Raw genomic sequence first — 22,162 nt, forward strand, 5'->3', positions numbered from 1 at the left:
TGGTGGAGGGGCAGGACTCGGGACAGGTGTCGAGCCAGAAACCTCAAATTCTGAAAGCCATTACAACTCTCCCGCCTTGAAAGTCACGAAGTATTTCTCCTCATCCCCCAATCATTCGGGCTCAGTTCCGAAGAAGAGTAACCAAAACTAAAGCAGAACAATGTGCCCCCTACCCCGCTCCCTCCCAAACACTGAACTATTTCTGAACTTTTCCCGCAGGATGATAAAGAGCACCTTCCGGTACCGGCACATCGCCTCTAGAAAACTACAAATCCCAGGAGGCTGCACGCGCAGCACAGTGGATACTCTTCCCCCATTTCAGAACGCCGCATTACGCTCCAACCCTGATCCGGGTCTGCGAGCCGAGGCCGCGCGGCCTGCTGGGACTTGTAGTCCACTCCAGAGTACCTTTCCTCGTTCGCGCAGTCTCGCGCGGCCTCTGTTCGCCCTTCGGCCCTGCAGTAGGCCAGCCCCGGCTTCAATGCTCCCCACCCCCATTCCGCTCCGTCCCCTCGGAGGCCAACCTCCTCCGGTCACGTGGGGAGCCTTGCATGCGGCAATTGGCTGGGGGATTCAGGGGCGGGGCGCGAGGCCCTGCGAGGTTCCGTGTCCCTTGTCGGGCTGCTTGTTTGGCTGCTGCCGTCACCTCATGGCGACGCGGGTAGAGGAGGCTTCGCGGGGAAGAGGCGGCGGCGCCGAGGAGGCAGTTGAGGCCGGACGGGGTGGACGGCGACGCAGCCCGCGGCAGAAGGTCAGTCTGGGGGGTGCCTGCGTTGTTGCTGGGCCTGAGGAATGCTGGGGCTAGCTGTTTCGGGGTGCTCCTCTTCACTCTCCCGGGTTACCTATAGCCACGGGACGACCATCCGGCCCTCTTCGCTCCCAGGGTGACGACAGTGGGAGCAGGTGAGGGGAGTGGAACCGGGGTGGATGGGGTGGGAGGGGGTGATGGTTGGGGATTGAGGCGGGGGCGGGAGGGAGGGTAGGGGGCACAGCCTGGTGGGAGGGGGAAGGGGTGCTTGGCGGGGGCGCGCCAGGTGTCACAGCCACGTGCGGCCGGCGCCGCGGGGCCCCGGGCGCCAGGTGTTCCCTCTCTCAGCCGCCGCCCTCCGCGTGCTTCCCGTGCTGCTAGCGCTGGGCGCGCCGTCTGGGGGCTGCCAGGGGTCACGGGCTCGCCCTCCTCGCGCCGGGCAGGTGTGCGGGGCGCGCTGCTGGGTGCGCCCGGGCGGCGCGGGCGAGGCTGTTGCGCAGTAAGATAACCGCGCGGGAGCCGGGGCTGCGCTGCGCCCCCCTTCCCCCGCCCCCCTGCGCTCCCCGCCACTGCGCGGGCTGGCGAGCCGGGCCTCTCGGCCCCCGGGACCCAGGCCCTGGGGCTGCTCTGTGGGCGCCACGGGCTTGGCTGCACGTGGGGAGAAAATGCTGGAGGACCTGGGTCCCTCAGAGTTGGGAGCAGCATCGCGGATAACCGGTCTTCCCAATCCAGCCCTCCTTCCTTCCCCTTCTCGCTCTTTATTTCTGCCCCTTTTCTTTCTTTCTTCCCCCCCGCCCCTTGGTGAGCGGAAACTTGAGCGCCTCCCCCAGCTTGGCCTTTGGTCTCTCTTAATCTGGGAGTCGGGCTGGACTGTTCCCCTTGCCTTATTTGACTCACGTCAAGGAGTTTTCAGTGTCTCCCTTCCTTTCTGGAGGAAAATCCCGACCTTCAGAATGAGAGAATTCCACTTGTTCTGGAGTCAGTGGGTGGAGTTCGAAAAAGATTGCACAACAAACGGGATACAGGGCTTTCAGGGCCCAGGAAGAGAGAAGTGCGGGGAAAAGGACTGGAAAGGTGGAAACCTGTCTCGTTCCTTGCGGTTGAACAGATTGAAACGTTCAAGTTGTTGGACGTCGTGCTTGATCACTCGGGGCAGTTTAATGTCACTTAATAATGCATTTGAATACTCTTAAAGATCACTCCTGTTGGAAATTACGAAATAATATTTTTCTAATGCGACTCGTGAACTTGAAAAAAAAGAACAAAGGTTCGCTTTACCTCTGCGCAGAGTGTCAAGAATTAGCTTCTGGGGGCCTGTTTCTAAGGTCAGGTGTTTTTACGTCTGTCTTCATGAGGGTGTTACTGCTTCTCAATTACCTGTCTTTCTCTCCCTCTCTTTGTACTCTAAAAGAAAGATCCAGTACTTGAAGGACTGAAAAAGAAGCTGTGGACCGAACGGAACTCTAGGGATTCAACACTGTCGCTTTGGACACCTCACTTATTCCCTGAGGGTGGGGAGCCAATCTCAGGGTTTGGTTTCATAGGTCCCCCAGGGGAGGACTCCGATAAAAAGCCACTGCAGTTGAGGACATGAGTTCCTTTTTATGCCCCTAGCATAAGGATAGACGGTCTGAACTAGGAACTGAGGTTTAATCAACTAGCATTTTAAACGACGAAGAGGTAATGACCCTTTGACGCAGTTCTCTGGTTAACAGCTGGATAAGAATAGTCAGGTGTGTCTGTACTGTCTCAGTTTTGTTTACTTACTCAGGCACCTTCTTTGCTCAGGCTTTTCTGGGCATCTTTTTTCCTTTTGATTTACAATTGACTATGACATGGAATTGAAATACATGGTTAAATATTAGTTTCTGAATTTTCGTTTTAAAAAATTGGGTGAATATCTTGTGTTTGCAGAAGTCACTTTTTAAGTTATTTCCTTCGGACCCCTTGTTTTTTATTTCCTCTGGGCCACTAGCTTGAAAATATATTCGTAATTCTAACTTGACCTCTGCCCTATTTTTCAGGAAGCAAAAATGGTGTTTAACTAATTGGGTTGTTTTGAAAATATTGAAGGAATTCAAGGAACAGTGACCGTTGTGTCACTTTTGGATTACATTATGAGACTTAAAAGTGAGAAACAATTGGAGATGGGCTTTGTTGCTTCCTGTTTGTCTTAGCCATCTAGTCACTCTTGACCTCAGGTAATTGTGGCATTGTTTCATAACTACTACCATTTGGATGGTCTCTTAAGGTGACTTTTCTTTTAACATTACAGTACATTTCTAAGAGTCTCTTGAATTGTCTAAAACTGCTGTCTGATGTGATAGCCACTAGGCACCTGTGGCTATTTAAGTGTTAATTAAAATTAAGTAAAATTAAAAATTCCCTTCCTCAGTATACTAGCCACATTGCAAGTGTTCAATAGCCAACGTGACTAGTGGCTACTGTGTTAGAGCAGATCTAGAATATTTCCATCATTGCACATTGCATAAAGTTCTATTGGACAACACTGGTCCAAAAAGATGGGATATTACTTTGTCAAGTGTTCCAGGCATTTTTTAGAACACCAAGCTCATTCATAGTACTTCCTAAATCCTTGTGTAGAATTTGTGGGGTTTTTTTTGTTTGTTTGTTTGTATTTTTACTAGAATTTGTTTTATAAGGTTGAGTTTTCAAAAAATTAATAGACTGTTTTTTGAGCAGTTTTAGGTTTACCAAAAAACTGAACATAAGTTGCAGAGTTCCCATTTATCCCCTCACACCACACCCCTTTCCCCTATTATTTATATCTTGCAGTATTGTGGTACATTTGTTACAATTGGTGAGCCAATATTGGTACATTCTTATTAACTAAAGTCCATAGTTTACATTAGGGTTCATTCTTGGTGCTGTATATTCTAAGAGTTTTAACAAATGTATAGTGACATGTGTCCACCATTACGATATCATACAGAACAGTTTCACTGCCCTAAAAACCTCCATCCCTTCCTCTCTTCCCCCAAACCACTGGCCACCACTGATCTTTTTACTGTCTCTATAGTTTTTGCCTTTTCCAGAATGTCTAAGGTTGATTTTTTTCCCCCTAGATTTTTGCTTGGGAGTGTTAAAAATTATTTAACTACTCTTAAAAACTTACTTTTAGGTCAAATAGGAAGGATAAAGATATATGGAATCTATGCTCAAATTAATGAAATGTTACATTTACATGTTGCCCTATAGTTTTTATAGCATATTTTTGCACATATATTAAGTCTTTCAGCATCACTCAAGTGCTGTGGAGAAGGCTGGGCAACTGTCATTGTCCTCATTTATAGATGACAAATTGCTCAGCAAGGTCAAGTGATTTGCCCAAGGGGTGAAGCTGAGTGTGGAAAGTACCCTTTCATCTACACTACAGTAATAAGTAGGGTGGTAGTGGGCAAATAGTATGGATTTGGAGTCAAGACTCATGGCTCTTGCCACTTACTAGCTGTGCAGCCTTGGGCAGGTTTCGCAATCTTTCTAAGCCTCAATTGCATCATCTGTAAAGTGGCGATGATGCTAATCCCTACCGCATAGGACTCTTGTGAAGTATGAGAGTTGAGGGCTTCCCTGGTGGCGCAGTGGTTGAGAATCCACCTGCCAATGCAGGGGACACGGGTTGGAGCTCTGGTCTGGGAAGATCCCACATGCCCCAGAGCAACTAAGCCTGTGCGCCACAACTACTGAGCCCACGTGCCTAGAGCCTGTGCTCCGCAACAAGAGAAACCACCGCAATGAGAAGCCTGCGCACCGCAACGAAGACCCAACACAGCCGAAAATACATAAGTAAAAATAAAATTAAAAAAAAAAAAAAAGAAGTTGATGTGACACGTTCAGCACAGTGCTGGGCATGTAGAATTTTACTTGGTGGGGAGGGGAGCATATATGAAAGATCCGTTTCTCTTGCTTTTAGGGTGTTATTCTGTAAATCTATCTTCCAGCCTTTGTGTTCGTCACTCTTCCCAGAATCTCTCTGTGATAGACTTAATGAGGAGAAATCACGTCATGGTGGGGCGAGAGTATGGGGTAGGAAGAAACCATTTCGTTATCTTGTTTTTCTCCCCACTTGCGGACTTGATGAATTTCCACTCTTCTAGCACAGAGATTAGGTAATAAGAATCGAAGTGATCTTCTCTTTACGACATTGTCATCTAATTCTATCAGCAAACTTTGGTAAATTTTATTTTCATGGAGAACCAAACGGGCAAAGCAGTAATGAGAGCAGACCAGATACAGCACATCCCTCTAGCAATACCACGTTCATAGATCATAATATGACACAGTTATTTACTACATTACTGGAAGGTGTTGTATATGTTATTTTGTGTCATTTATATTGGTCTTAACTAGAGAAGTTTTATTTAGGAGTGTATATGCCAAATCCAGATTCCATAAAACAGGGCACGTGTGATTTGCCTTTGTGTGGGATCCTTCACAGAAGGAGTCACTATAATAGTTTTCCTTTCAATAGATATGCTGTTCAGCTTTTACACTTTGCAGAGAGTTGTGTTTCAAAGGAAAGGAATTTGAGTTCTCACTGTTTCCTTCATTGTGCTAGGCACTTAAAATGTGCTTGCATTCTGATATCTTCCTTACCTCTGCAGGATAGGTGGTATCCCTAGGCATGTAGATAAGGCATCTGAAGCTCAGTCAAAACAGCAACAGCAAACCTTGCTCAAATTAAATAACACAGCTCAGAGTTGGTGAACTTGGCCGAGAGCTGGTATATAATTGTGTAATTGATAACGCAACTGATGTACCCTACTGCACGGACAGTTTCTGCTTTTTTAACCTGATATCCCAAAGAAATCCCTTTGCCTCTTCCCGCCCCCACCCCCTTTCTTCCCAATTACTTTTTGTTTGGTTCTAACACGATTATCAGTAACTTTTAGTTAATGTAATGGATGTGACAGTATTTAAAGTGTGTAAAGTGGTATAAAAGTTTAATATAGTATTCATCAACATTGAGAATTAGCTATGTTTAAAATTTTCCCAAGTGGGGCATTTCTAGAAGAGGATAAAATAGGTTAGGTGACCCTTTAAGGGTTTGAACCTTGAGTATGTTTTTATGATTCAGTTTATTTCCTAGTTGAAATTCTCTTGGTACTTATAACTACTTAAATTTTATTACTTGAAGGAAAAGATATATAAAATGGCCATTGTTGTCCTGTTGTGCTGGCAACATAATTTTATTAACATTTATTGCTCAGGGTGCTGATTTGCATTCTGTGTTACATTTCCAAAATGTCCCCAGGACGACCCCCATTACCCCCACTTCCTACTCTGTAGTCTGCCACGAGTAATATTGCTAAACTACCACTTGTTCATTTTTCTTCTTTCCCTACTGAGGTCAAAGTAGAATGGTTTGTTGAGGAAGATGTGCCAGTAGCTTAGAAGCACGTTTCGTTAAGGATGTTTCATTTTTTAAACTTATTTATTTATTTATGCTGCGCTGGGTCTTAGTTGTGGCATGTGGACTCTAAATTGCGGCATGCATGCGGGATCTAGTTCCCCAACCAGGGATCGGACCTGGGCCCCCAGCATTGGGAGTGCGGAGTCTTACCCACCGGACCACCAGGGAAGTCCCAAGGATGTTTTAAAGACTTTTTTTTTTTAAAGGAATTCCTTTATTTTTATTATTTATTTATTTTTGGCTGTGTTGGGTCTTCGTTTCTGTGCAAGGGCTTTCTCTAGTTGCGGCAAGCGGGGGCCACTCTTCATCGCGGTGCGCGGGCCTCTCACTATCGCGGCCTCTCTTGTTGCGGAGCACAAGCTCCAGATGCGCAGGCTCAGTAGTTGTGGCTCACGGGCCCAGTTGCTCCGTGGCATGTGGGATCTTCCCAGACCAGGGCTCGAACCCGTGTCCCCTGCATTAGCAGGCAGATTCTCAACCACTGCGCCACCAGGGAAGCCCCCAAGGATGTTTTAGATTGACATGTGGGTCATATTTAAAAGTGAGAATGGAGGCATTTTGCATAATTTGCAAATGCATCCTTATTCAGATGTTATTATAAACAGTTCTGCTGCATGGTAGCAATATATATTCATTATAGCTAATCTTACTACTCTAGAAGGAAGGTACTGTGCATCTCTAGTTTACAGATCAGGAAACTGAGAGGTTGACCTCCCTATGGCAACACAGGAGGTAGTAAGTGGTATATTCAAAGGCCGGGGTCTCTGGGCTCCAAAGCCATTAGCCATATTCCATGTGTCTTGTGCTCTCTAAACACATTTCTTGAGGATGGTAAATAAAAATGTGCTCTTCGTTGAATATGAGTAAAACTTGGTGATAGGTAAAATGAGTAATAGTTTTTGCTAAATGAAAACAAATTACGAAGGGTGGGGTTAGGTCATTGGGGGTATAGGAAAGCTGTTGTAATCCAGGAACCCAGGGAGTTTTGAGCCTTATAGCTTTTGTTTCATTGCCTTAGGCCCCAGGTTGACCTTAAGATATTTGATTTAGGAGGTGTGCTTTTGACTCCCTGCAAAGGCACCTCCAAGTGTAGTTTGGATGAATTAAAAGGTAGAGAGTTTAGAGAGAGACCCTTTTTTTAACCTCTCAAAGTCTACACAGCACAGTGTTAACAAAGAGCTGAAGTGGTTGGGTTAGGTAGGACAAGAAAAAGAGAAGATTTGATGTTTCAAAGGTGCATCATGATTGGTCCATGTGGAGCTGGCGAAGGATGACTTCATAAAACTGGAACAGGGGTGTTGCATTTACGTAACTTGTAAAAGTAGAGGACCATTTTACATCTCAGGAGTCTGTGGCTTGAAGATGCTAAATGTGTGGCCCGGCCCCTGCCCTTCTGCAAAATAGATCAGGCCCAAGCACATTTCAGTAGCTTTGGGAATTAACATCTTATTTTCTGATCCTTTTGCCACCTAGATAGGTGCTTAGGCTAATACAGGTATCTCTCAGATTGCTGCTCATCACTGAATTACAGTTTTAGAGCTAGAAGTGATTTTGCAAATTATGGAGTCCAGCACCCTTCCTTTTAATAAAAGAAATGGCCGTAGAAGTTAAATGTGAAATCGAGTGCCATCATCCTTGGATTAAAAGGCAAACGATGTGCAGTCTAAGATAGATGTTAGCACCGACCGCTAGAGATAGTAGCACAAACTCCTGCTGAAGAGAGCGTGCAGCCAGAGAAGCTGCATTCTGACAGGCCCTTTTCCAGACCTGTGGGTTCCTTCTTTTTTTTTTTTTAATTTTTTAATTTAATTTAATTTATTTTTTTATATAGCAGGTTCTTATCAGTCATCAGTTTTATACACATCGGTGTATCCATGTCAATCCCAATTGCCCAGTTCATCACACCACCACGCCGACCACCCCGCCGCTTTCCCCCCTTGCTGTCCATACGTTTGTTCTCTACATCTGTGTCTCAATTTCTGCCCTGCAAACCGGTTCATCTATACCATTTTTCTAGGTTCCACATATATGCGTTAATATACGATATTTGTTTTCATTTTCTGACTTCACTTTGTATGACAGTCTCTAGATCCATCCACGTCTCAACAAATGACCCAATTTCGTTCCTTTTTATGGCTAATATTCCATTGTATATATGTACCACATCTTCTTTATCCATTCATCTGTCGATGAGCATTTGGGTTGCTTCCATGACCTGGCTATTGTAAATAGTGCGGCAGTGAACATTGGGGTGCATGTGTCTTTTTGAATTATGGGTTTCTCTGGGTATATGCCCAGTAGTGGGATTGCTGGATCATATAGTAATTCTATTTTTAGTTTTTTAAGGAACCTCCATACTGTTCTCCATAGTGGCTGTATCAATTTACATTCCCACCAACAGTGCAAGAGGGTTCCCTTTTCTCCACACCCTCTCCAGCATTTGTTGTTTGTAGATGTTCTGATGATGCCCATTCTAACTGGTGTGAGGTGATACCTCATTGTAGTTTTGATTTGCATTTCTCTAATAATTAGTGATGTTGAGCAGCTTTTCATGTGCTTCTTGGCCATCTGTATGTCTTCTTTGGAGAAATGTCTATTTAGGTCTTCTGCCCATTTTTGGATTGGGTTGTCTGTTTTTTTAATATTGAGCTGCATGAGCTGTTTATATATTTTGGAGATGAATCCTTTATCCATTGATTCGTTTGCAAATATTTTCTCCCATTTTGAGGGTTGTCTTTTCATCTTGTTTATAGTTTCCTTTGCTTTGCAAAAGCTTTTAAGTTTCATTAGGTCCCACTTGTTTTTTTTGTTTTTATTTCCATTTCTCTAGGGGGTGGGTCAAAAAGGATCTTGCTGTGATTTATGTCATAGAGTGTTCTGCCTATGTTTTCCTCTAAGAGTTTTATAGTGTCTGGCCTTACATTTAGGTCTTTAATCCATTTTGAGTTTATATTTCTGTACGGTGTTAGGGAGTGTTCTAATTTCATTCTTTTACATGTAGCTGTCCAGTTTTCCCAGCACCACTTATTGAAGAGACTGTCTTTTCTCCATTGTATATCCTTGCCTCCTTTGTCATAGATTAGTTGACCATAGGTGCATGGGTTTACCTCTGGGCTTTCTGTCTTGTTCCATTGATCTATGTTTCTGTTTTTGTGCCAGTACCATACTGTCTTGATTACTGTAGCTTTGTAGTATAGTCTGAAGTCAGGGAGTCTGATTCCTCCAGCTCCGTTTTTTTCCCTCAAGACTGCTTTGGCTGTTCAGGGTCTTTTGTGTCTCCATACAAATTTTAAGATTTTTTTGTTCTAGTTCCATAAAAAATGCCATTAGTAATTTGATAGGGATTGCATTGAATCTGTAGATTGCTTTGGGTAGTATAGTCATTTTCACAATATTGATTCTTCCAATCCAAGAACATGGTATATCTCTCCATCTGTTGGTATCATCATTAATTTCTTTCATCAGTGTGTTACAGTTTTCTGCGTACAGGTCTTTTGTCTCCCTAGGTAAGTTTATTCCTAGGTATTTTATTCTTTTTGTTGCAGTGGTAAATGGGAGTGTTTCCTTAATTTCTCTTTCAGATTTTTCATCATTAGTGTATAGGAATGCAAGAGATTTCTGTGCATTAATTTTGTATCCTGCAACTTTACCAAATTCATTGATTAACTCTAGTAGTTTTCTGGTGGCATCTTTAGGGTTCTCTATGTATAGTATCATGTCATCTGCAAACAGTGACAGTTTTACTTCTTCTTTTCCAATTTGGATTCCTTTTATTTCTTTTTCTTCTCTGATTGCTGTGGCTAGGACTTCCAAAACTATGTTGAATAATAGTGGTGAGAGTGGACATCCTTGTCTTGTTCCTGGTCTTAGAGGAAATGCTTTCAGTTTTTCACCATTGAGAATGATGTGTTTTTTTTTGTTTTTTTTTTTTTTTTAGAGGTAATGGATATTTTATTGCCTTAATTGTGGTGATGGTTTCACAGGTGTATGCATATCTCCAAAATCAGCAAATTGTATACATTAAATATGTCCAGTTTTTTTGTATATCAATTATATCCCAATAAAGCTGTTTAAAAAATTTTAAAAATACAAAAAAAATGTTCTTTTTGTGAAGATGTTCAAGTCTTTTGCCTCTTTTTCTATGGGACTGTCTTTTTTATATTGATTCTAAGCAGTTTTTATTCTAAATATTACTCCTCTTTTTCTATTCTCTAAGTTTGTATAGTATTGTAGAGTTGTTTCTTGAAGATTTTGTAAAATTTCTGGTAAAGTTATCTGGACCTTAAATGCTCTTTGTACGATGGCTTTTTATTTCTTCTTGAGTCAGTTTTTGGAAGTTATGTTTTTCTAGAAATTCATTTATATTTTCAAATGCATTAGCTTAAAGTTTTCTGAAATATAAATTTAGGGCTAAAAATTCTCCTCTGTGTACAGTTTTGGTTGCACCCCATCAGTTTTTATACATAGTATCTTTTCTTAGGTGTGATTCTAAATATTTTCTAATTTCTATTATGATTTATTCTTTGACCCATGGGTTATTTAGAACCTTGTTTCTTAATTTTAACATATATTTTTTTTTTCTACTTATCTTTTCTTTAGTGATTTTTAACCTAATTGCATTTGTGGTCAGAAAACATGTTGTGTATGATTTTACTATTTCAAATTTGTTTAGACTTCCATTATGGCACAGGATACATCAATTTTTATAAATGATCCATCTGTTCTTAAAAAGAAATGTATTCTTCACTTCTTGGATGTAATATATGTGACCATTAGATCAAACTTGTTAATATGTTGCTCACAATTTTCTCTCTCCTTATTGATTCTGTTGTTACCTAGTCCTGTTACTTAGTTACCTAGTTCTGTTGTTAACTACTTCTGTTACATCTCCCACTATGACTATAAAGTTATTTCTCTTCACAATTCTGTTGATTTTGCTTTATACATTTGAAACTGTATTATTTGAAGCATACAACTTTAATACTGCTACATCATTCAAAGGCACTGAGCATGTTATCTTTATCTCTAGTGATGCTCTTTTGCCTTAAAAGTCTATTTTTTAATAAATTAATACAGCTGTTTCTTGGGTGAGAATTTGCCTGATTTATCTTTTTACATCCTTTTAATTCCAATCTCTTTATCATCTTCATTGCTTTTTATTTTATTTATTTATTTATTTATTTTTAAACATCTTTATTGGAGTATAATTGCTTTATAATGGTGTGTTAGTTTCTGCTTTATAACAAAGTGAATCAGTTATACATATATATATGTTCCCATATCTCTTCCCTCTTGCGTCTCCCTCCCTCCCACCCTCCCTATCCCACCCCTCTAGGTGGTCACAAAGCACCGAGCTGATCTCCCTGTGCTATGTGGCTGCTTCCCACTAGCTATCTATTTTACATTTGGTAGTGTATATATGTCCATGACACTCTCTCACCCTGTCACATCTCACCCCTCCCCCTCCCCATATCCTCAAGTCCATTCTCTAGCAGGTCTGTGTCTTTATTCCCGTCTTGCCACTAGGTTCTTCATGACCTTTTTTTTTTTTCCCTTAGATTCCATATATATGTGTTAGCATACTGTATTTGTTTTTCTCTTTCTGACTTACTTCACTCTGTATGACAGACTCTAACTCCATCCACCTCATTACAAATACCTCCATTTCATTTCTTTTTATGGCTGAGTAATATTCCATTGTATATATGTGCCACATCTTCTTTATCCATTCATCCGATGATGGACATTTAGGTTGCTTCCATGTCCTGGCTATTGTAAATAGAGCTGCAGTGAACATTTTGGTACATGACTCTTTTTGAATTATGGTTTTCTCAGGGTATATGCCCAGTAGTGGGATTGCTGGGTCATATGGTAGTTCTATTTTTATTTTTTTAAGGAACCTCTATACTGTTCTCCATAGTGGCTGTATCAATTTACATTCCCACCAACAGTGCAAGAGGGTTCCCTTTTCTCCACACCCTCTCCAGCATTTATTGTTTCTAGATTTTTTGATGATGGCCATTCTGACTGGTGTGAGATGGTACCTCATTGTAGTTTTGATTTACATTTCTCTAATGATTAATGATGTTGAGCATTCTTTCATGTGTCTGTTGGCCATCTGTATATCTTCTTTGGAGAAATGTCTATTTAGGTCTTCTGCCCATTTTTGGATTGGGTTGTTTGTTTTTTTGTTATTGAGCTGCATGAGCTGCTTGTAGATCTTGGAGATTAATCCTTTGTCAGTTGCTTCATTTGCAAATATTTTCTCCCATTCTGAGGGTTGTCTTTTGGTCTTGTTTATGGTTTCCTTTGCTGTGCAAAAGCTTTTAAGTTTCATTAGGTCCCATTTGTTTATTTGTGTTTTTATTTCCATTTCTCTAGGGGCTGGGTCAAAAAGGATCTTGCTGTGATTTATGTCATAGAGTGTTCTGCCTATGTTTTCCTCTAAGAGTTTGATAGTGTCTGGCCTTACACTTAGGCCTTTAATCCATTTTGAGTTTATTTTTGTGTATGGTGTCAGGGAGTGTTCTAATTTCATACTTTTGCATGTACCTGCCCAATTTTCCCAGCACCACTTATTGAAGAGGCTGTCTTTTCTCCACTGTATATGCTTGCCTCCTTTATCGAAGATAAGGTGACCATATGTGTGTGGGTTTATCTCTGGGCTTTCTATCCTGTTCCATTGATCTATATTTCTGTTTTTGTGCCAGTACCAAACTGTCTTGATTACTGTAGCTTTGTAATATAGTCTGAAGTCAGGGAGCCTGATTCCTCCAGCTCCATTTTTCGTTCTCAAGATTGCTTTGGCTATTCGGGGTCTTTTGTGTCTCCATACAAATTGTGAAATTTTTTGTTCTAGTTCTGTGAAAAACGCCAATGGTAGTTTGATAAGGATTGCATTGACTCTGTAGATTGCTTTGGGTAGTAGAGTCATTTTCACAATGTTGATTCTTCCAATCCAAGAACATGGTATATCTCTCCATCTATTTGTATCATCTTTAATTTCTTTCGTCAGTGTCCTATAATTTTCTGCATACAGGTCTTTTGTCTCCTTAGGTAGGTTTATTCCTAGATATTTTATTCTTTCTGTTGCAGTGGTAAACGGGAGTGTTTTCTTAATTTCACTTCCAGATTTTTCATCATTAGTATATAGGAATGCAAGAGATTTCTGTGCATTAATTTTGTATCCTGCTACTTTACCAAATTCATTGATTAGCTCTAGTAGTTTTCTGGTGGCAGTTTTAGGATTCTCTATGTATAGTATCATGTCATCTGCAAACAGTGACAGCTTTACTTCTTCTTTTCCGATTTGGATTCCTTTTATTTCTTTTTCTTCTCTGATTGCTGTGGCTAACACTTCCAAAACTATGTTGAATAATAGTGGTGAGAGTGGACATCCTTGTCTTGTTCCTGGTCTTAGAGGAAATGCTTTCAGTTTTTCACCATTGAGAATGATGTTTGCTGTGGGTTTGTCATATATGGCCTTTATTATGTTGAGGTAGGTTCCCTCTATGCCCACTTTATGGAGAGTTTTTATCATAAATCGGTGTTGAATTTTGTCAAAAGCTTTCTCTGCATTTATTGAGATGATCATATGGTTTTTATTCTTCAACTTGTTAATATGGTGTATCACATTGATTGGTTTACGTATACTGAAGAATCCTTGCATCCCTGGGATAAATCCCACTTGATCATGGTATATGATCCTTTTAATGTGTTGTTGGATTCTGTTTGCTAGTATTTTGTTGAGGATTTTTGCATCTATATTCATCAGTGATATTGGTCTGTAATTTTCTTTTTTTGTAGTACGTCTGGTTTTGGTATCAGGGTGATGGTGGCCTTATAGAATGAGTTTGGGAGTGTTCCTTCCTCTGCAGTTTTTTGGAAGAGTTTGAGAAGGATGGGTGTTAGCTCTTCTCTAAATGTTTGCTAGAATTCACCTGTGAAGCCATCTGGTCCTGGACTTTTGTTTGTTGGAAGATTTTTAATCACAGTTTCAATTTCATTACTTGTGATTGGTTTGTTCATATTTTCCATTTCTTTCTGGTTCAGTCTTGGAAGGTTATACCTTTCTAAAAGTTTGTCCATTTCTTCCAGGTTGTCCATTTTATTGGCATAGAGTTGTTTGTAGTAGTTTCTTAGGATGCTTTGTATTTCTGTGGTGTCTGTTGTAACTTCTCGTTTTTCATTTCTAATTTTATTGATTTGAGTCCTCTCCCTCTTTTTCTTGATGAGTCTGGCTAATGGTTTATCAATTTTGTTTATCTTGTCAAAGAACCAGCTTTTAGTTTTATTGATCTTTGCTATTTTCTTTGTTTCTATTTCATTTATTTCTGCTCTGATCTTTATGATTTCTTTCCTTCTACTAACTTTGGGTTTTGTTTGTTCTTCTTTCTCTAGCTCCTTTTGGTGTAGGGTTCGATTGTTTATTTGAGATTTTTCTTGTTTCTTGAGGTAGGCTTGTATAGCTATAAACTTCCCTCTTAGAACTGCTTTTGCTGCATCCCATAGGTTTTGGATCGTCGTGTTTTCATTGTCATTTGTCTCTAGGTATTTTTTGATTTCCTGTTTGATTTCTTCAGTGATCTCGGTTATTTAGTAATGTATTGTTTAGTCTCCATGTGTTTGTGGTTTTTACGTTTTTTTCCCTGTAATTGATTTCTAATCTCATAGCATTGTGGTCAGAAAAGATGCTTGATATGATTTCAATTTTCTTAAATTTACTGAGGCTTGATTTGTGACCCAAGGTGTGATCTATCCTGGAGAATGTTCCGTGCGCACTTGAGAAGAAAGTGTAATCTGCTGTTTTTGGATGGAATGTCCTATAAATATCAATTAAATCTGTCTGGCCTGTTGTGTCATTTAAAGTTTCTGTTTCCTTATTAATCTTCTGTCTGGATGATCTGTCCATTGGTGTAAGTGAGGTGTTAAAGTCCCCCACTATTACTGTGTTACTGTCGATTTTCTCCTTTAGAGCTGTTAGCAGTTGCTTTATGTATTGAGGTGCTCCTATGTTTGGTGCATATATATTTATAATTGTTGTATCTTTTTCTTGGTTTGATCCCTTGATCATTATGTAGTGTCCTTCCTTGTGTCTTGTAACATTCTTTATTTTAAAGTCTATTTTATCTGATTTGAGTATTGTTACTCCAGCTTTTTTTTGATTTCCATTTGCATGGAATATCTTTTTCCATCCCCTCACTTTCAGTCTGTATGTGTCCCTAGGTCTGAAGTGGGTCTCTTGTAGACAGCATATATATGGGTCTTGTTTTTGTATCCATTCAGCAAGCCTGTGTCTTTTGGTTGGAGCATTTAATCCATTTACGTTTAAGGTATTATTGATATGTATGTTCCTGTGACCATTTTCTTATTTGTTTTGGGTTTGTTTTTGTAGGTCCTTTTCTTCTCTTGTGTTTCCCACTTAGAGAAGTTCCTTTAGCATTTGTTGTAGGGCTGGTTTGGTGGTGCTGAATTCTCTTAGCTTTTTCTTGTCTTTAAAGCTTTTGATTTCTCCATCGAATCTGAATGAAATCCTTGCCGGGTAGAGTAATCTTGGTTGTAGGTTCTTCCCTTTCATCACTTTAAGTATATCCTGCCACTCCCTTCTGGCTTGTAGAGTTTCTGCTGAGAAATCAGCTGTTAACCTTATGAGAGTTCTTTGTATGTTATTTGTCGTTTTTCCCTTGCTGCTTTCCATAATTTTTCTTTGTCTTTAATTTTTGCCAATTTGATTACTATGTGTCTCGGCCTGTTTCTCCTTGGGTTTATCCTGTATGGGACTCTCTGCGCTTCCTTGACTTGGGTGGCTATTTCCTTTACCATGTTAGGGAGGTTTTCGACTATAATCTGTTCAAATATTTTTTCTGGTCCTTTCACTCTCTCTTGTCCTTCTGGGACCCCTATAGTGTGAATGTTGTTGCGTTTAATGTTGTCCCAGTGGTCTCTTAGGCTGTCTTCATTTCTTTTCATTCTTTTTTCTTTATTCTGTACCTCAGCAGTGAATTCCACCATTCTGTCTTCCAGGTCATTTATCCATTCTTCTGCCTCAGTTATTCTGCTATTGATTCCTTCTAGTGTAGTTTTCATTTCAGTTATTGTACTGTTCATCTCTGTTTGTTTGTTCTGTAATTCTTCTAGGTCTTTGTTAAACATTTCTCACATCTTCTCGATCTTTACTTCCATTCTTTTTCCGAGGTCCTGGATCATCTTCACTATCATTATTCTGAATTCTTTTTTGGAAGGTTGTCTATCTCCGCTTCATTTAGTTGTTTTTCTGGGGTTTTTTGTTGTTCCTTCATCTGGTACAGAGCCCTCTGCCTTTTCATCTTGTCTATCTTTCTGTGAATGGTTTTTGTTCCACAGGCTGCAGGATTGTAGTTCTTCTTGCTTCTCTTGGCTCCTTCTTGTCTTCTTCACCAGTGGGAGAAATCAGTTGCCTTTGCCCTAACTTCAGCACTGGTTTGCCCCTCTTTTCTTCTCATTTAACTAATTAATGTCTCTGTGTGCTCCCTTGTCCTCTACCTGCTGTGACACATCACTCTGGAGCCTTTTGCTGCCTAAAGTTAGAAGCTGGGACACTCCTTGGGACTTCCCTGGTGGTCCAGTGGTTAGGACTCGGCACTCTCGCTTCCAGGGCCCTGTGTTCAATCCCTGGTTGGGGAACTAAGATCCCACAAACTGCACAGTGAAAAACAAAACAAAAAGTTGGGACGACTCCTAAACTTACCTTGCCTCCAATTTGTGTCCCTCCTCAGAACTCCGTCATTGCTCGTGTTCATTCATTTTTTGTTTAACAGTTTTATTGAGGTATAATTCATATGCCATACAATTCATCCACTTAAAGTGTACAATTTGATGGTGTTTAGTATATTCAGAGTTTTGTGGCCATCACCACACTTGTTTATTTTTAACATTCTTTGGAAGAACATACTCTTTGGAATATTATAGAGAAAGAAGAGAATTCAGTCTCTGCTTTCCAAGTCCTAGGTCCATGACTGGACAAATTACTTAAGATTACCTGATCACTGAGGCTGTCGTTCATCATTCCTGCCTTTAAGACAATTCTGAGGATTCAGTGAGGAAGTATATCAAGTACTGTTGGAGAGGCTTTTGAATGAACCAGAGCAACAAAGAAAGGCCAAGGGAAAATGGCTTATACCAATTCTCCCTCACCACCCATGTGGATTATAGTGATTGGTACTGTAGTGACCTAACCAAAAGGGAAAGAGGCTGATTTGTTAGGTGTGGTTGAACAGGAAGGAAAGGACACTCTTCTCTCTGTCCTCCCACCCCATCCCAGGGTGTGTTCCCTAGAGATGGATCTGCTTGATTCAGGAGCCCTCTCAGACCATGCTTTCACTGAGCTGGCCTCTCGTCTTTCTCTGTTCCTCCTCTACCGCAGCCAGGCAGCAGTTCTCAAACTTTTTGGTTTCAGGGTCTTTTTGCATACCTAAAAATTATTGATTACCCCAAGGAGCTTTTGTTAATGTGGGTTATATCTAATAATGTTTCCCAAATTTTAGAAATTAAAACAATTTAAAACTATTATTCATTTTAAAAATCAACTGACGTTGTGTAGTTACTTATTGCTGTATAACATATTGTTTCAAAACTTAGCACTTGAAACAGCATTTACGATCTCAGGTGTCTGGGAGTGGCTTAGCTGGTCCTCTGCTTCAGGGTCTCATGGGCTGCAGTCATCCGAAGGCTTGACTGGGAAGGATGCACTTCCAAGCTCACGCTCATGTGGTTGTTGGCAGGATCCAGTGCCTTGCAGGTTGTTGAACTGGGGCCTCAGTTCCTCATGAGCTGTTGGCTGGAGGTCTTCCTTGGTTCCTTGCCACTGTGGCCTTTCCATAGGCATCTCACAACATGGCTGCTGGCTTCATCAGAACGAGCAAGAGAGAGTGCCAGCACAAGAGAGAAGGAGGCTGCAGTCTTTGTCACGTAAAGAAGTGACGTCCTCTCACTTTTGCCAAATTCTCGTTTCATTAGAAGCCAGGTTCTAGGTCCAGCTCACACTCAAGGGGAGAAGATTATACAAGGTCGTGAATACTAGGAGGATCATTGGGGGCCGTGTCAGAAGCTGCATACTACACATTAATGTAAATAATGTTGTTTTTAAAATTAAAAATAGCTGATTTTCCAGAATAAAAGTTGAAAAGAGTGGCATTGTTTTACGTTTTTACAGATTTCTTTAATGATTGGCTTAGTAGAAGATAGCTGAATTCTTCTAACTGCTTCTGCATTCTATCTGTGGTAATATGCCATTTTAGTTGAAGTATGTGAAGACAATCTAGCCGCACACACATACGTAATTGGAACAGGGAGGAGTATTTTAATAGCCTTTTTAGATAATTGTGGAAATTCTTTGATACTACACCAAAACTCAGCAAGTAGTAGTTCTTGAAGGTTAGTTGCCAGTGTGGGATCTGAAACTCTTTGTAACTTTTCGTATTGTTTTAAAACTGTGGGTCTGTTTTTCACTTTGGATGTTTTTGCTCATGCATCATTTTGTAACATCATCAATTAGTCATTTGGAAAATATTGGTTTACTGAATTGTGTTAATATTCCAAATGTTACCATGTTTTTTTACAGTATCAAAACCACATTAGTTAATATCACCACTGATCTCATCAGAAAAGTCTTTATGTATTGGGAAGCTCATAGTGGCAGATAGTTTTCAAAAATTCTAAATTTTGCTTGAAAACTCCCATTTTATCTTTGGCAACAAATACTGTCAGTTGTTTGCCTTGAAGTGACAGGCTCACTTCATATATATTGGAGAAAATGTCTGCCAAATACCCAAATCTGAGTAAACAGCCATGGATTGTCTTTAAGAGAAAAGAAACAACAAGAACAAGAACAAGGTGATCAATGAAAAAGTTGATGGTTGGGCTTATGATTCCAGCAGCTGCGTTAGTGCTTTTCGTCAGAATCTCTACCACACTTTGTTGTGTAGCCGAAGTGCTTTCTGTGTAGTTTCTGTATCTTCACACAGAATAAAAAAGGATAATGTATTCAAGGGCTGAGATTTAATAAAAATTAATAATCTTTAATTGCTTTCTCAGGGGCATTGTTAAGTAAAAGAGCCCCCCTACTGCCTCGAGTACGTGATGTAGTGACAGAATCCATGACTCCTAGTATAGTTTGGTGCCGCTGCCTTGATTTATTCTAAGGAACCAGCAGTGTTACTCATTATTGCTTTTGTACCATCAGTGCAGATGTCAACACCAAAAAAGACGAATGCCATCTCAGTGTTTTTATTTTTTTTAATTAATTAATTTATTTATTTATTTTTGGCTGTGTTGGGCCTTCATTGCTTTGCACAGGCTTTCTCTAGTTGTGGGGAGCAGGGGCTACTCTTCGTTGTAGTGCGCGGGCTTCTCATTGCGGTGGCTTCTCTTGTTGCGGAGCTCGGGCTCTAGGCGCACGGGCTTCAGTAGTTGTGGCTCGCAGGCTCTAGAGCGCAGGCGCAGTAGTTGTGGCGCACAGGCTTAGTTGCTCCGGGGCATGTGGCATCTTCCCATAGCAGGGCACAGACCTGTGTCCCTTGCGCTGGCAGGTGCATTCTGAAGCACTGCGCCCCCAGGGAAGTCCATCAGGCTCTTACAATTTTTGACCGGCTGGTAGGTATGAAATCCATCGTTTAAAGCGTTGGCATTGAATTGCACTGTGTGGATGAGCCATCACTTGTTCAAATCAAGATTCCGGTGCAGGGCATGTAGATAGTCTCCAATTTTTCTATTTTATAATCAAAGCAGTGGTTGTCCAATTACTTCCTTAGAATAAATTCCAGGAGTGGAAATGCTGGACTGAATGTTCCACACATTAAAATTTTTGATCCATATTACCCAGCTGCCATTCGGAAAGCTTGTACAACTTTATATTCCCAACTACAGTGCTTGCATGCCTTTTCTCCCACACCCATTTCAAAAGCAGCTTTAAAAAAAAAAAATCTAAGTGATGTATATACCTAATTTTAAAGGTCAAATGACACAAGGCGTTCAGAAGAGCAAAACCCCGAACTGCTTTTCCCCATCCCAATTCCCACGTCCCAGAAACCACCCTTTTATATCCTGAGCAGTTTCGTCTGTTTGCTTCTATATCTCAGAATACGCTTATACTGCTCTTTCTTCATTTTGTTTTAAACTGTGGCAGACCCTGCTAGTTGCCCACTTGATACCAGTTTTTTCCTCAGTCTTCAGAGGTAGCTCAGAATTCCTGAGCCTTTCCAGGGTTCTGAAGCATTAAAATGTCCTGGTCACCACCTGGCTGCTGTTAGCTGCTCTCCTGTTTTTGGTTTTTTTTTTTTTGTAATAAGTTTTGTTTATCTATTTATTTATTTATTTTTGGCTGCATTGGGTCTTCGTTGCTGTGCGCGGGCTTCCTCGTTGCGGTGAGCGGGGGCTACTCTTGGTTGCAGCCCGCGGGCTTCTCATTGCAGTGGCTTCTCTTGTTGCATGCAGAGCACAGGCTCTAGGCGTGTGGGCTTCCGTAGTTGTGGCACGCGGGCTCAGGAGTTGTGGCTTGCGGACTCTGTAGTTGTGGCTTGCGGACTCTGGAGTGCAGGCTCAGTAGTTGTGGCGCACGGGCTTAGTTGCTCTGTGGCATGTGGGATCTTCCCAGACCAGGGCTCGAACCCGTGTCCCCTGCATTGGCAGGTGGATTCTTAACCACTGTGCCACCAGGGAAGCCCTGCGCTCTGGTTTTATCAGAAGTGGGGACTGCTCTTTCTTTTTTTTTTTTTTTTTTATAATTTTAAAGGCTTTTGTCCCTTCCAAACACACACTTTTCTTTTTTTTTTTTTTTTTAACTTTTCGGTTTATTTGTTTATTTATGGCTGTGTTGGGTCTTTGTTTCTGTGCGAGGGCTTTCTCTAGTTGCGGGAAGTGGGGGCCACTCCTCATCGCGGTGCGCAGGCCTCTCACTATCGCGGCCTCTCCTGTTGCGGAGCACAGGCTCCAGACGCGCAGGCTCAGTAGTTGTGGCTCACGGGCCCAGTTGCTCCGCGGCATGTGGGATCCTCCCAGACCAGGGCTCGAACCCATGTCCCCCGCATTGGCAGGCAGACTGTCAACCACTGCGCCACCAGGGAAGCCCCGGGACTGCTCTTTCTTGTTTCATCTTTCCCAAGATTACTCTGTATTCTGTCAGAAGAGAATAGGCTTATTTTTCATAGGCCTTTTCTTAAGACTTGTTCTGAGGAACGTGGCATCCCAATTATTACTGACTCAACTGCTTTATCTTGCTAATGGAGCAATTCAGTAATCCTAGCAGCTGGAATATTTTTGCATTAATTCCTGATGACCAGTATAAAGTTAGATTTTATTTGCTAAAGGCTTGAATATTTTTTTTTTTAATTTATTTATTATTATTATTTTTTGGGGGTGCTGTGTTCGGTCTTTGTTTCTGTGCGAGGGCTTTCTCTAGTTTCGGCGAGTGGGGGCCACTCTTCATCGTGGTGCGCGGGCGTCTCACTGTCGCGGCCTCTCTTGTTGCGGAGCACAGGCTCCAGATGCTCAGGCTCAGTAGTTGTCGCTCATGGGCCCAGTTGCTCCGCGGCATGTGGGATCTTCCCAGACCAGGGCTCGAACCCGTGTCCCCTGCATTGGCAGGCAGATTCTCAACCACTGCGCCACCAGGGAAGCCCAAGGGTTGAATATTTGAAATCGTGATTCATCATGATTTTGTGGGGGGGGGGGGGGCGGGGGTAAACTATGCATAACATACAATTTACCATTTTAACCATTTTTAGGCGTACAGTTCGTTGGCATTAAGAGATTAACAGTGTTGTGCAAGCTACACCACCATGCATCTCCAGAACCTTTTCATCTTCCCAAGCTGAACCTCTGTACTCCATTCCCCCTGCCCTGCCCGTGGCAAGCAACCACCATTCTGTTTTTTCTCTATGAATTTGGCTACTCCAGGTATTTCATATAAGTGGAATCATACTATATTCTTTTGTGTCTGACTTTTT

General features: G+C 41.4%; 1 protein-coding gene across 8 annotated transcripts in view; it reads left to right on the top strand.

Moving 5' to 3' along the window:
- Nucleotides 1–579: 579 nt before the first annotated feature.
- Nucleotides 580–22,162, top strand: part of TXLNG (taxilin gamma) — a 59,581-nt gene continuing 37,998 nt past the window's right edge. For 4 of the 8 annotated variants that reach the window (XM_082447104.1, XM_082447105.1, XM_082447108.1 and 1 more), the window contains exon 1: nucleotides 581–751. In XM_082447104.1, the coding sequence (XP_082303230.1) occupies nucleotides 650–751 (102 nt within the window). In that variant the 5' untranslated portion in view covers nucleotides 581–649. Of the gene's footprint in view, nucleotides 752–22,162 lie in introns of all 8 variants that reach the window. The other 4 variants (XM_082447107.1, XM_082447109.1, XR_014258914.1 and 1 more) reach the window with 2 other exon arrangements.

Source organism: Balaenoptera physalus (assembly GCF_965194825.1).
Source record: "Balaenoptera physalus genome assembly, chromosome: X".
Lineage (NCBI taxonomy): Eukaryota > Metazoa > Chordata > Mammalia > Artiodactyla > Balaenopteridae > Balaenoptera > Balaenoptera physalus.